The sequence below is a fragment of the Colletes gigas genome, unplaced genomic scaffold (assembly GCF_013123115.1).
Source record: "Colletes gigas isolate AHSC1104 unplaced genomic scaffold, ASM1312311v1 Colletes_gigas_Sc00009, whole genome shotgun sequence".
Taxonomy (NCBI): Eukaryota; Metazoa; Arthropoda; class Insecta; order Hymenoptera; family Colletidae; genus Colletes; species Colletes gigas.
Genome location: NW_025106638.1, coordinates 5,612,038 through 5,628,243, shown reverse-complemented (window position 1 = coordinate 5,628,243; position 16,206 = coordinate 5,612,038). Strand labels below are relative to the sequence as shown.

Genomic DNA, 16,206 nt, shown 5'->3' with positions numbered 1-16,206 from the left:
GTGAACTTCACATCGCAGTAGTTGAATAACACATTACAAAACATAAGATCCTTAGCCTATATGTTAACAATTGAACCGCAAAATTAATACAATCTCTGTGTGGAACTGCACACAAACATCTCACAATTAAGGGGCCTTTCTGCCTTGTGGGATTTTAAAAATCGAATTTTTTTTTGCATTGTCTTTTAGCATGTAGTCTCGACAATATATCTACCAAATATTAAATTGAAATTCGGAAAACTAACGAAGTTATAGCCTGTTGAAACTTAAAAGCTGTTTTTCTCGAAACTACATTTTTCGGCACTGCGTATGTGATAACGAGAAAACTATTCAAGATATCAATATGAAATTTACACAGTATCTTTAGAACTAGTCTCCCTATAGCACGAACTAGGATAATCGCGATATATGCAATACTTTTTCTTTTATTAACAAAAAAGCAACCGAATATATGAAAATATTCAGTATTTTTTCGTAAAATGCACATTTTGCCATTTTTTGTTTTTTTGAAAAGATCCTCATGCTATAACCACACTCATCTACATTAAGAATATCGTTGGTTTTTGGAGTTCGGATAACTTGTTCGCAAGATATCACATACGCAGTCGGGCGCCGTTCCTAAAAACTGTTGTTCGTTGATCAACAAAAACAGCGTAATCAATAGATATTACGCGTTACAAAAATTCGTAAATATAGCTAAATATATAATAAATGTATCTACAAAACCTGGAATTAATCGCTCTTTGATAGCCCGCAAAAAAAAATCACAAAGAAACATGTATTTTTCGTGCCTACATGGTAGAATGGCCCCTTAACCCTTTGCACTCCTATGTCGAGTGTGATTCGACATCAATTTTTATCTCAGGAGCTCCTTCGTCAAGTCATAAAACAGTTTTACAAGTTTTACTAGAAATTACGAATGCGTCATTTTGACTGGTAGTTCTAGTGATAAGAAAGTGCACCGAAAATTGCAATCAGGCGTCATTTTCAACGAGAAATTGGTAAATTCAGTAAAAGTTATGGATAGTGTTAAAATCTGCGTTCCTCTATTAACATTTCGAGGTATAAGAATTTATAAAGCATAGACTTTTGTTCATTGTTGGACACACTGTGCGTCGCGGTGGTTCCACCCTCTTAATCAAGATCGAATTCGAAACGACCAGAAACCATGCCCCGACCGCGTATAATTCGTCCATAGATCGAAGAGAATGATCGAACGACCATCGATACGGGGACGCCTAATAATTTTCCCCCGTAAGGACTGAAACTGATCATAGTCGGACGATAACCGGTGTTTAACGACGTTACGGGGCCGATGTATCAAACCGAGTGGTCGCTCGGGGCGAAGTCCGCGGCGAGAAAACGAAGAAAAACGCCAGAAAACCCAGGAGGGAGTGGGGGGGACTCTCTCGTTCCTCTTTTTGGCGTGGGTGGCGGAGATGCGGCAAAAAAAGAAGAAAGAAAGAAAAAAAGAGCGAAAAGAAAATGGGGAAAAACCACCGCCACCGCAGAAACTTTCGACTTGGGAAGCAATTCCCTCTCGCCCGGGTCCGCGAGTTTTCCGTCAAGAGAAATGTAGGTGGGAAAATGTTCTTGCGCTTTTATACGGAAGAAAAAGAAGGATCGGGTAAGTTTTTATTACGTCGGGAGATTTACCGCGCCCTGGCGGTGTAATCGATTCGCGATGAAACCGCCATTATGGTTCCTTACCCCCGTGGTGAAATTAATTCCTTTACTCGCGAGTTCTGCTCTCGCGATACAGCGAGATACAAAGGGTGAATCTGCGCGTTACATCGCGAATTTTGTAATAGATAGATACGTAAACTGCAGAGGAAAGAGTCGTGTGATACGATAGTGTCGGTTTTTTTTTTTTTTTTTTTGGAAATTTATTCTTTTCATAGATGCAACGGTTCCGTTACAGCCTTTAACCCTTTGCACTCCGAATTATATTTCAATTTTGTTACCAGCAGCTCCCAACGCTTTTAAGTGTTTTATTTGCTGTTAGAATATCTGTTTTATTTACACTGTTGTTGCATTTTGTAATTTTCAAGATATCTCTTTGGTTTGGATTTGAAAAAGTGTCGACTGGAACTCGACAAAGGAGCTCCTGAGATAAAAATTGATGTCGAATCGCACTCGACATAGGAGTGTAAAGGGTTAATAAAAGTACATTCTAGCCAGTAATTATTGTCGTTTCGTTCGAATCACACGTCCCATAGCCCTACCTTTTCCAATACAGGGTGTGTCCACTCCTCAAAAAAAGAAGATTTCAAAGTTGAAAGATACGGTCCACGCTTATGCGTCGCGAAACCGAGGAATAAATTTCGAAAGTCCGGGTGCATCGCGGATTACGTTGACGTCGGTGTTATGGCGCCGTAACTCGGCCGCGATACGAGCCAGTGTAAAAACTTGGGAAAACGGGTGGCCGCGCGAAGTGGCTTTTCGCCGCGTGGCGTCGTTGTTGCGAAAATTAACGGGGCGATAAAACACGCCGCGAGGACACGGGGCGGTGGCAAGTGGCGCGTAAAGTGTCTCTGGGAAAGAAACTCTCTACCTGGATCCTTCGGGCACGCGTCAAGCCTCGGCGTCGAGTTACGTTCGTTCTTTTTGCCTCGCGCTGCCCACCGATCCAGGTCCCATTTCCGGCCTGACGTTTCGAATTTTACGTTTGATCGATAGTTTCGTTTTTTTCCCCCTCCTTCGTTCGATCAATTTTTTTTGTTGTGACCCGATCTTTGGATAGACTCGTGGGACCGCGACCAGAACTCCTTAAACATATGTATTACACTTATGGAGTCGATTACTCGTAATCGTAGTTGTACATTATAGTAGTGATTCGCTATAGATGAAAGGACACTCTTTTTTTGTGGATCGAATCATTATTTTATAAAGTGGTATAATTTTCTTATATTGAAGGGTTTGTGTTTGAATAATTTACGAATAAACCGTGTCGACGATGGCGTTTTGTCGAGTGCATCGGTTGTCGTGTGATCCAACTCCAACCACAATAGACTTAATAGTAAACAAGCATGTCTCAAACATTACCTATCCCGTTACTTTAAAAGACCTTAATTCTGATCACAATCCGGTTTATTTTACTATAGGTAATTCAAGTTCCATTGAGCCAAAAAGATTTGTATATTCTTACGCGAATGTGGATTGGAAAAAATATAGGGAGGAAATAGACCTCAGACTCAAAATTAACAATAAAATTAGAACGACAAACGAAATAGATAATGAAGTCACGAAACTAACCCAAACCATACAAGCAGCTAGGAATAAGAAGGTTAAAAAAGTAGAAGCCAAAATTACAAACTCTCCGCTCCCTGAGTATATCGTGCACCTAATAAAGTGCCGCAATGCAGCTAGGAGGAAATGGCAACGTACAGGCCTTTACTACTACAAACAAGCAAACAAAATTCTTAACCAAAACGTTAGAAAACTAATAATAAAACATCGAAACGATTCATGGGAAAAGAAACTGAGAGACCTAACACCCACAGATAAATCGCTTTGGAAAATGATTAGATCTCTTAAAAAATCAGCCCAAAATATCCCTGTCCTTTCTACCGGTAATTACTCTGCATTCACAAATAGAGACAAAGCCGAGACACTAGCAAAACACTTCGAACAGGTACACATCATAGATAATAGCAATAACGCACAGCAACTGAATATTTCTAGCACAGTCAATAATTTCATTGAAAACATAAATCACGAAGATCTACTAAATTGGAAACAATTAATTACCTCACCCGAAGAAATAAAATCACACCTGAAGTACATAAACCCGAGAAAAGCACCGGGCCCTGATAATATACAAAACATTCTGTTAAAAAACTTAACCAAAAAAGCCGTCGTACAATTAACCTACATTATAAACAGTATGTTCAAATTAACCTATTTCCCTACGCGATGGAAAAAAGCAACGGTAATTCCAATACTGAAGCCGGGGAAGGATAAAACGATAGCACCAAGCTACAGACCAATTAGCCTTTTGCCAACCCTTAGCAAAGTAACAGAAAAAATCATTTTAACCAGACTCTTAAAACATAGCGAAAATAATAAATTAACAATTGAACAGCAATTTGGATTTAGGAAAAAACATAATACCATCCAACAAGTAGTAAGGCTAATAAACGACATAAGCGTAAACTATAATAAGAAAAAAGTAACAGTAATGCTACTTTTAGACATACAAAAGGCATTTGACAGAGTTTGGCAAGATGGTATTATATATAAAATGATACAAGAAAAATATCCACCGCCCCTGATAAAACTCATACACTCATACCTCAAAGATAGATTTTTCAAAGTAACAGTAAATAACGTTAAATCCAAACCGAAGAAAATAAGCGCAGGAGTACCTCAGGGCTCAGTACTTGGTCCCATCTTATTTACCAACTTCCTAAATGACATCCCACAATTTCCAAAGACAAACATAGCCCTATTCGCGGACGACACTGCGATATACGCGCACTCGTTCAGTGCAGTGGTTGCAGCAAAGCAAATACAAATACATGTCAATATATTAGAAAAATATTTCAAAACCTGGAAAATAGACCTCAATGCAGATAAAACGGAAGCCATAGTTTTTTCAAAGAAAGTAAACGATACAAAAATTTTTTCACCAATAAAAGTTTACAACCACCGCATAAATCCTTCAGCTACTGTAAAATACCTCGGAGTATTCCTAGACAAAAAACTATTATTCAGGGAACATATTAAACAAACGCTCAGAAAAGCATACGGTGTGTTAAAGCTACTATATGCCCTTATGGCTAAATCATCGACGATGTCAGTATCAAACAAAAAGCTACTGTACACCACCATATTGCGCCCAATAATCTGCTACGCAGCCCCTGCATGGTGCGCAGCATCAAAAACAAGCACAAAACCACTACACGTGTTTCAGAACAAATGCCTAAGGTTAATGTTAAATAGGAACAGGTATGAAAGAATCACAACTCTCCATGAAGATGCGCAAATACCTTTAATACGAGAACACATACAAAAAATAGCCCAAAAATTCTACGAAAACTTAACAAACAGCGAAAACAAATATATAAAAAACGTAGTCCGCATAAAGGCTAATAACAAACCAGTTAACTGGAAGCACAAATTACCTTATCAAGCACTGCCGATATTCCTAGAATAATTATAATTAAAGGTAAACCCAAAATCTCTCGGGATCCTGTATAATAAGTATAGAGTTAGAACCTCCCGTGCAATAAATAGCAATAAATAGCAATACCACCAAAATGACCTTACCAAAGGAAAAGTGCAATAAGTACGTAAATAAACAATCATATTTAAGCGAGTCTACTCGAAAGCAGGTTTTCTATCAACTAGTTTCCTGTAAACACCGAGAATAAACACTATTGTAACATTCGAATTACCATTATTTTATATAATAAAGAAGCGATAACCAAATACGTAGTGTAACGAAAAATGAAGGTAAAGCTTAGACTAAATAAGTAGGAACTTCTGTTAAAATATTCTTTATATGCAACATCTACTCTAATGTAATTATGTTATTGTATCTTGTTACCAAATGTAATGTCTAATAAATGTTATTTAAAATGGAATGGTTGTCGTGTGATCAACGAAGTGAAGCATCATTGGGCGGCGTGCAGTACGGGATGGGTGACCGCCTTAGGAAAATCGCGCATATCTTTGGTATTGTTGTAGGTTTTATTGTATTTATATTATATTTCTCTATCAGTTTTGGAATTGGACATTACTAGTTTGTTTATATTAAACAAATAAATGGAAAAATTTCATGAACAAAAAAAATTACGCAAATATAGAAGTAACGCGAAACTACTTCGTAAATAGAAAGTAACTCAGTATAATAAACAACATATTTGGTAAAACAAAATGGAAAGAATTCACAAAAAACAAAACTACGTAAATAAAAATAACAAAAAACTACTTTGTAAATAGAAAGTAACTCAGTATAATAAACAACGTACTTGGTAAAACTGAATGGAAAGTATTCTCACGAGAAACAAAATTACGTAAATAAAAATAACAAAAAATTACTTTGTAAATAGAAAGCAACTCAGTATAATAAACAACATATTTGGTAAAACAAAATGGAAAGAATTCACAAAAAACAGAATTACATAAATAAATATAACAAAAAACTACTTCGTAAATAAAAAGTAACTCGGTATAATAAACAACATATTTGATAATACTAAATGGAAAGAATTCACAAAAAACAAAATTATATAAATAAAAATAACAAAAAACTACTTTGTAAATACAAGGTAACACAGTTGTAACAAACAATACATGGTGTAAAAACAAATTGAAAAGAATTCATAAGAAACAAAAAACTACGTAAATAAAAATAACACAAAGCTACAGTAGTAATAGAGAAGATTTGATAAAAATAAAAGGAAGAAATTCATGAGAAACACAAGTTTCTTTTGATTTATAGTGGATCACTATAATAGTGTGCATGAGTGGGTGTAATCGTATATTCCTACCATAACTTTTAAAAAACATATGTTTCGTAATATAGAATGCAGATAATAGGAGATAGTGAAAAGAATATAGTTTCTTTAATTGGGAATGAATAATGTGTATTTTATTCCTTAACAAATTATAAGCTTGAGATCGAGGAATAATTTATTTAACGAGCACCTATTCCTGAAGCCTGTCAAGGTCATCTTGAATTTTATAGGAAGGAGAATTATAGGCTAATTATAGGAAGGAGAAGATTTATAGTAAGATTTATATTAATAAATTGCAATTGTTTTTGAGTTCAACTATTCCAACTGTTTCGAGTACGAAGCACTCGAGGAGACTTCGAAAGGTCTTCGAGCGAGTTAACACGTCGGCTAACGCTTAGATAATCGTCGTTACGTAGCACGTCGAGCAGATCTCTGAAGAGGCTTGATTCCCCCGATAAGATTAAGAATTTCGTCCATCACACCAGTGACAATAAACCTCTGTATTTTATTAAGCGTTGAATACAAGTACACGAGAAAGAATTCCAAAAAAATATTTCAACGTCCATTACTCGCGTTGTATAAAATTAATCTTGTAAATATGATTCTTTTTAAGACTATCGCGAGAAAAATTTAATAACATCAATGCAACATCGATCAAAGTCATCCGAAGTAACAAACTTTCTTAGGTAAAATAACTTTCATAAAATATTAACGATTTGCCCCAATTTTTTATGTTAAATGTTTGTCAACTTTGACTCGAGTTTAAAAAAAAGCTTTTTCTATTAGAGTGGATAGGGACGTGGAAAGGCATTGAAGATCGATTCGTTGACGAGCATTGGCAAACATCGAATAGGTAACAGCAAAATACCGTGTAATCCGAAACGTTTCGGCGAAAATTCGAGGGGGTTGTAGCTGGTAGCGTTGCGTGTACTGTGGGAACGCGTGACTCGGGGGTTGTTTTCCTTGTAGGCGGTGCTCGAGGATCCTTTCGTGGGTTTGTGGTTAGGTTTCTCGGACGGTGAACCGGCTCGTGCGGATGTTGTGCCCGTTTTTCCAGCGCCACGTGACTCCCCGATGAAGTTTTGTCGGGCGTAATCACGTGTGCCCCTCCTCGGCCACGCGTACCCCCATTGTTACGCAAGTTTACGCGATCGGAGATTAAGTGGCTCTTGATGGGAACTAAACGCCATTTAAACCGCGCTCGTACAAACTTACAATCATACAGAGCGATACATTTCGATCTACAGGGTGTTCATTCTCATGGTTGCACCGATTTTTTAAGCTATTTATACCCATCTAACGGAAGAATCAATCTGAACAAAAATTTGACAAATAAGTTTCTTTAAATCTTTAGTGAATTATATTTTATTTTAAAGAAAAAAGGGCAATATGACAAATCATCAATTTCTTTTGATTTGTTGAGGAGAAATAGCAAAAAATTATTTGAGGTGCATTTGAATAAATATACAATAATATCATCAGAATTGATTTGAAAAAAATTTGACAAATAAGTTTCTTTAAATCCTTATTGAATTATATTTTATTTTAAAGAAAAAAGGGCAATGTGACAAATCATCTATGAATTTCTTTTGATTTGTTGAGGAGAAATAGCAAAAAATTATTTCAGGTGCATTTGAATAAATATACAATAATATCATCAGAATTGATTTGAAAAAAATTTGACAAATAAGTTTCTTTAAATCCTTATCGAATTATATTCTATGATATAAATTGTATTCTAAAGAAAAGAGTGCAAAAAATTGATTGAGGTGCATTTGAATTAATATACAATAATTTCATCAGAATACATCAGGAAAAAATTTGATAAATAAGTTTCTTTAAATCCTTATCGATGTATATTCTATGACATAAATTTTATTTTAATGAAAAAAGTGCAATATTCTCTTGATTTGTTGAGAAAAAAATGCAAAAAATTGTTTGAGGTGCATTTGAATAAATATACAATAATTTCATCAGAATTATTGTAACAAAAATTTGACAAATAAGTTTCTTTAAATCCTTATCGATATATGTATATTCTATTAGAAATAAATTCTATATTTTAAATTCACCGCGTACCCTCAATAGTCAGCGCGCCCTCTTTTCTATTCTATCCCTTTTTTTATGTACTATATACGTATATACTTCTCTGTATAAAATGTTGAAGCGTGCATTTACATTAATAAACAGTTTTATATTACAAATACAAGTCTGTGTAGCTTCATAAGACTGGTAAAATTTAGTCTAACATATTCTATGATATAAATTTTATTCCAAAGAAAAAAGTGCAATATTCTCTTGATTTGGTTAGAAAAAAGAGCAAAAAATTATTTGAGGTGCATTTGTTGAATGAATTACAATAATTTTATCAGAATTAATCTGACAAAAATAATTTATTATTATTAATTCTTACAGACTAAAAAGACTCTATTTGAGTACGCGTTGTCTTCTGTGTGAATTACATGTGTATTGCACTTAATGTCGTTTAATAATCTCAATTAAAATGAGTAGAGGAACTTAATCTATTAAGCTTAAGTTTAGTATAGAAAAAGCATAGTAGAAACTATACTAGAGTGATTAGACAACTTTTTTTTTTTAACGAACGTTTATTGTGCCAAAAAAACAATTATAAATATATATACAAGGGGGTGCAATAAACCTAAACGTACAAACGGCTAACTTATAACTAGGACTACAATTTAGACTAATGGCTCAACATAGAGCTCGCGTAGTCTTAACATTAAATAATCTCCGTCGCACTTAATGCTACTTACAAGATAGTTTTAAGAATAGTTACTTATACTAGGGGCAAGATTTAATATTTTGTATAGAAAAATGGCACCAAAAGAACTATACAAAGCGCGCCTTAGACAACTGGAATATCGGGAAGTCGACCGAGGAATGTAGCAATCGAGGAGTCAGTCGAGCGCTTGTGAGAGCCTGGAGCCCTCTAGCGGCGAGCATTGGAAGCAATGCTATAGAACCAAATGAAACCTCAATTATTATTACTATATTATATTAGTTTGTGATTTCTATTCTATATTGATTATTTTCAGGCAAATAAGGTTTCAATACGAACAATCAGAGTATACAAAAAATAATATTTAAAACTGTACTAAAATCATGAAGCTTTGAGAACAGAATGGTTCCAGTAATTGAGATATAAATAACAGATCGTTTTTCATTTCGGTGGCCAATTGCACGTAAATATATTAATTTCATTTACGAATATCGTGAACGTTCGTACAGTTTAATCCACGCAGGCTATGAGTCAGGATATTACACAGGTAGGTAAATTATTTACGATCGCGAGAGAAATACTGTCGAGCTGAACCACAACCGACGAGATGTACAATAAAAACGCAATGGTGGTTTGCCAAGATGAGACACCGTCTCGTCTGAAATCTTACGTTCGAAACGTTACGATCAATGCCCAAACGGGACACTAAAAAACAGAGTCAACTCGTGGAAGTATTTTTTTTTTTTTATTTTCACTCGGAACGCTCGTCGATCTCATTCGTAATCTCGTTTTCTTTCAAAAAAAAAACGTCACTTTATAAAATTTTATCATAATCCATTGTATTTAAGTTGTGCACACGGTTTATTTCAATCGACTTAATTAGTTTATTTTTTTTCCTTTTGTTTTAGAACGGAAGATTGAAACACCAAGCTGTTTTCCGATCAAGGAAGAACGTGAGTCTTTTTTGATTTGATATTCCTTTTCATTTCATCATTTCTTTTTATTCGTTCACATTTTTCGATACCGGGTTCTCGCTAGTTTCTTGCATTATGATATTTGTCGCGGATTCTTTGAAAGATCTCGCTAGTTTCACGGCCTGTTTCGTTGGAACAGCGTCGAAGGCGATCCCTTTTGGAGGGCTGACCCTTGCTTTTTCAAGTGGTCATCGAACTCCATTATGCGGGGGCACAAAAGCACGAGACGTTAAGTAGAAGATCATCGACTCTGTCCCATATGTCGTCGAGGACGTAGTGTCAGGCTCGGCAGTTGGTCGCACTCGTTCCACAATGGCATTGTTGCTCGAGATTAGAAGTTATGTATCGAGTTGTTTATCCTCGAAAGTTTCCAAGTCGAGTGGTGCAGTTTTCATCGAAAATGCGGGCTCTCGTTGGCCCCCCTTCCGCGACCCCTTTAAACGGTTTCAGAAACATCAAAGACAGTTTTTTTATCCAACGATCGATACACTGTTACTCGTCAGGTCGTAAAACAAATTTTTTTAACAAGATCTGCAGCGAATAATACCTGAGGCAAATTCGTGTAATAAATCTTGTTGATAGAAATTAATCTCCGCCACTCGAAAAGTTGAAAATCATTTTCGAATATCGTGTATGTTTATCTTTACAGTAATCTGTGCCCGATAATAAATGTCTGGCCTACTTTAACACTGAAAATAACCGGTTCGAAATGTTGGAGTTAATTCAATATTAAGATAGATGCTTTTAATGAGATTTATTGTATCGTGAAATTTCCTTGTTATTATTGTCCTTGCTCGTCGATGATCATTTAAATTTCATGGACATCAGGTATTCTAGCTAATCCAAAATTCCATCGACAAATTGTTGGATCGATGGAGGAATAAATAAATAATATTGAGCCACAAAAAGGCTCACGAATTAAATAGTAGACTGTGGACGACCTACTAGAAATGGCTGACAAAAGTGTTTGAACGAAACGTGTAATAGTTAATTAAATGAAATAATTGAATGTTTTCATAGGAATTTGGCCCACCGTTTGCTTCATAGCGTAAAATATTTGTGTATTCGTTGTGTTTCGCAGTGTGCATTTTTATATTCTTGTTAGCTTTTTTTTTTTGGTCAAGCCTCGTACGTACGCGTTAAATTTTGTTCTTTGTTGTAACCAAAGGACAAAGCACGGTCTGCGAGGCACGCAAGTCGCAACAACGCTGAAAGGGTAACACCTACTGCCTAGGAGGCGATCTTACATTGTCGAAAGGAATCGCGTGTGCAGCACGCGTGCATATTCATTGGCGCACATGGTGCCAGAAGCGACGGGGGCACCAGTTGTCCCGGCACGCTTCCAGCACGTGTGGCTCGCGTAGCGGGCCCTGATGAGTGGATTGTTCATTCCGACGTTTTGTGAGCCATTTCTCAACCAACCTTCAAAGAACGTTGGTCCTGCCACAACACTATCCCCGCCGTGATAATGGAAAATAATTGATAAACCAAGAAACGATTTAAACACTTCCCCTGCAGCGTCAAACATATTTATTAAAAATCAAAAATGAATTTTTGAGAAAAATTGATGGGTAGATGCAGTAATTTTTTCATGAAAAAACAAAATTCCATATCGTTCTGGAAAAATTATTTTCGGCTCCGGGGATCAATTACAATTGTTTTTTGTGAATAGACATACACTCGAAATCCTGCTCATTTTCTAGAAAAAAATTCGAGAAAGTGTGAAATTTTTCGGGAGAATTAAAAAATTTCGAATGGTACTAAAAAAATTATTTTTAGATACAGGGGTCAATTATAATCGTTTTTTGTGAATAGACGTACACTCGAAATCCTGCTCATTTTCTAGAAAAAAATTCGAGAAGGTGTGAAATTTTTCGAGAGAATTGAAAACTTTCAAATCATTCTGGAAAAATAATTTTTAGATACAGGGATCAATTATAATCATTTTTGGTCAGTAGACATACCCTCGAATTCCTGCTCATTTTCTACAAAAAAATTCGAGAATGTGTGAAATTTTTCCAGAGAATTAAAAAATTTCAAATGGTACTAACAAAATTATTATTGGATGCGGGGGTCAATTATAATCATTTTTGGTCAATAGACGTACCCTCGAAATCCTGCTCACTTTCTAGAAAAAAATTCGAGAATGTGTGAATTTTTTCGAGAGAATTGAAAAATTTCAAATGGTACTAAAAAAATTATTTTTAGATGCAGGGGTCAATTATAATGATTTTTTGTGGAGAGACATACCCTCGAATTTCTACGCAGTTTCGAGAAAAAAATTTATTACTGAAAATCTAATCTGAGGCTTGAAATGTGAATCTTTGAAACATCATAACTCCTGAACGGATTGGACGATTTTAATGTTTCAAAATGCAAACAACGCGTATTTTGGTGAAGAATGTGTGAAAATTCCAAAAACATTCGAAAAGTTATTCCTTGACTCCTCAAAATGAGAAAAACCTCCATAAAAATGGTCCAATTTTCAAATAGCCATAACTCCTACAATAGTGAATATATTTCATTTAAATTTGGGGGGGAACTGGAGTTTATAGATACCTACAAAAAAGTATTAAACAACTTTTCTGTACAGCGCGAACCAAATTTATTAAAAATGAAAAACGAATTTTTATGGAAAATCGACATGGGGTAGGTGCGGCGAAATTGAAAAATTTCAAATCATTCTGGAAAAATTATTTTCGATTGCAGGGGTCAATTACAATCATTTTTGGTCAATACGCATACCCCCAAAATCCAACCCATTTTCGAGAAAAAAATTCCTTACCGAAAATATATAAAAATGAGAGAAATCCCCTAAAAATTCTCCTATAAAAAATATTATTGGTAAAATTAAAATAATTTCAACAACATAAATTAAAAAAATTAGTGAAATCGAAAGAAAATAATTAGAAAATGGTAATCATCTCCTTGTTAAAGAATCAAATCCACACTCAATTGGTAAACATTTTTCTCGACTTTTTTTAAATGATATTGTAAAATAAATATTTAATAATGTAATTAAAAAACAATTATATATAAATATTAATGATTATAAATTATATATATCATTTATAATAAATTTTTTATTTGGAAATTAACTGTAATAATTTGATACTATATATATAATTTAATTTAATATATTCGTCAATAAACAAATAACCAAATAATATCTACAAAATGTCAATATCATGATGATTCAAAATAAAAATGATGAATTTTAGAAAAATGATTAATTGATATTCGTAATATCATCTTCAATCGACCATAACTCCTACAATAGTGAATGTAATTCATTGATCCTGTCTCTTGGCATTGCCTTTGTCTTCACTAGATCGCTGACCTTGATGTCAGCCTCATTGTTGACCATCTACGACCATAATCCAACCACTGATAACTATCCTATAATCAATGACTCATTAAACCGCCATGAACTCGACCAACAAACAAAATGTTTCTCTTATTCCATTTGTATCAAGATTTAAAAAACTCGAAATATCAAAATCCAAAATTCTCGAATCAATACTATTATATCGCAAGAAAATAAACAAAATTCCTAAGACAATTTCGAAACGATCGATTCAATGTTTCAAACACATTTACCAATATCGTGGGAAAAAATATATCTTCAGTTCCTTTAAATCGATATAAATTGTCACGTTAGTACGAAAGTTAATAAACGATGGTTTCGGGTTGCTAGAACCCGTTGCTAGGTTAAATTTGAGGATTAATCGAATCTACCAGCATTTTCGTTGACTCCGACCGTCGAACCAACGGGACGTTTTCCTCGAAAATTAATCGTGTCTATTTTATTTTCTGAGCTCCCACTGTTGCGCCAACGGAACATTTTTCTCCCGATCGTGCAAGAGTTACGCGACAGGGCAGTGGCGTAGCGACGGTTACCCAACGAATCGATAATGCCCACCGGTGTCCACAACTCCATTAAGATAATTGTGTGGCCGCTTTATTTCTCTTTCCATTTGTCCATCTATCCATCCGACTATATAACTGTCTCGAGTCTCCTCGCGTGCACGGACAAGCTTGAAACACGGGGCAGAAAGGAGTAAATTAAACAAGCGTGTTCCACGAGCAAGCCCCACGACTCAAAACTCTCTCTGGTCTCGTAGGGGACGAGCCACTTTGCGTTATGCTACTGTCCGACCAGGATGGTTTCATTTTACTAGCCCCACGCATACAGTAAGAGAATCTTCGGTAGACTTGCTTCCCATTTTCTTCGCGAGTTCTCTGGGTGCTCCAGCTGCCCAGGACGCTAATTTGAAGACGTTTTTCCTTCTACTGTTTCACATTCGAGTTTTTATTTCTTAATTAAGAGCAATTAAACATTTTTTTCGTAGCTCCAACGCATATTTCGAAATATTTCACTGTGCTCAAACGAAACACCCTGCATGTACCATAAAGGTTTATGTATAAAACTTAAGTAATAGTCGCACTACTTTGGTTAAATTCAATTTGTACTTATTTTATTTTTTTTGAAAAATTTTAATGGGGGATTCTAGACGCAAAAATAAGACGAAAATCAAGAATACCAATTTGTTGATGGAGGCTTCGTTAAAAAGTTATTAACGTTTGCGCCTGTAGATAGGCAACCTGCGTACAGCTGCGTGCGCACGAGTATCACTGTCACGCGTGCGCAACTGTTCGCAGATCGCCGTTCTACAAGCGGAGCTTCAAACGTTGATAACTTTTTAACGAAGCCTCGATCAACAAATTGGTATTCTTTATTTTCGTCTTATTTTGGCCCCTAGAATCTCCCATTGCAATTTCTCCCATGGGTGGCTGAACACTCTGTATTTGAACGTTATCGAGGGTAAAATATTTCTCAGAGAGATGTAACTGCGCGACTGAAGATTTGTTTGCAGTTAAAAAAGTTTGTTTCGATTAAAGAAACAACTTGCGTGCGATATAATGGGACAAAGGGTTGAAATTTGATTGGGAAAGTTTGTTGTATAGAACCATAGAAAATGAGAAGTCGCCCTCGTTTCGTCCTAAAAATCAGCCCGGAGGCGCAGTCTCGAAATGGTACTCGAAGCTTCGGGCGATAATTATAGTCGTCGAACACGGGGATTAAATAGTGTAGTAACAAAGTGGCGGAAAATGGCGCGGACAAAGCGCCTTAGCGTCCGAACAACGCTCGGAGCGACGTTCAGACTATCTTCGTCGAGTACTTGGCTTAAGAGGATTGAACCGGTCACGTGTCGACTCGTGTCCACCGGATGTCATGGTTTTGTCGCGTTTAACGCCTCTTTTACGAAGCATTTTGCTTCGTGGCAAAGCCATGGGCGTTTCCTTCTTCCGCCTAAGTGATCGACGGGCTCGCTCGAGCTCGTGTCGAATCGAACGAGCGATCTTTTCGATGGAAATTAATTTTTTTTACGCGTCACAACTGTCACTATCTTAATTTGAATTTTGCCAGAAATAAAGTGTTTGATATATTAAACAATTCAAATGAGAATTTTAATTCGAAATCAATTTTCAAATTGGTGACCCTCAGAACCTGTGCGAAGGTCGAAGCATTTTTTTCCAAATTTAAATAATTACCAAGGTTTCTAATTGGACTTATTCACTGGTATCCTCGATTTCAGGGATAAAAAACGAACAAAGTTGGGGAAAACGATGTTTTTTATTATTCATTTTTTAATACTCCAGTGTTCATAACGTTTTCAGGTCGTTCCATAGACTCGTGCATCTCGATATTTTGAAATTGATGAGGATAAAAATTTGTAATTTAATAGAAAACAAACAAAATTTGTCAGTTCAGCACGTTTCTGAAACGTTAATAAAACATATAATAAAACAAAACATTGTGAAAAATAAAAAATTTCGAATCGTTCTAATAAAATTATTTCTAGGTTCTGGGGTCAAATACAATCATTTTTTGTGAATACACATACCCCCGAAATTTTACGCACTTTCTAGAAAAAAATTCGAAAAGGTGTGAAATTTTTCGAGAGAATTAAACAATTTCAAATGGTACTAAAAAAATTATTTTTAAATGCAGAGGTCAATTATA

General features: G+C 35.5%; 1 protein-coding gene across 1 annotated transcript in view; it reads left to right on the top strand.

Moving 5' to 3' along the window:
• Positions 1-16,206, top strand: part of LOC122397276 (LIM/homeobox protein Lhx4) — a 101,241-nt gene that overhangs the window by 17,245 nt on the left and 67,790 nt on the right. Inside the window, exon 2 of the mRNA XM_043396367.1 lies at positions 10,113-10,157. Coding sequence (XP_043252302.1) covers positions 10,113-10,157 — 45 coding nt within the window. The remainder of the gene's footprint in view (positions 1-10,112; positions 10,158-16,206) is intronic.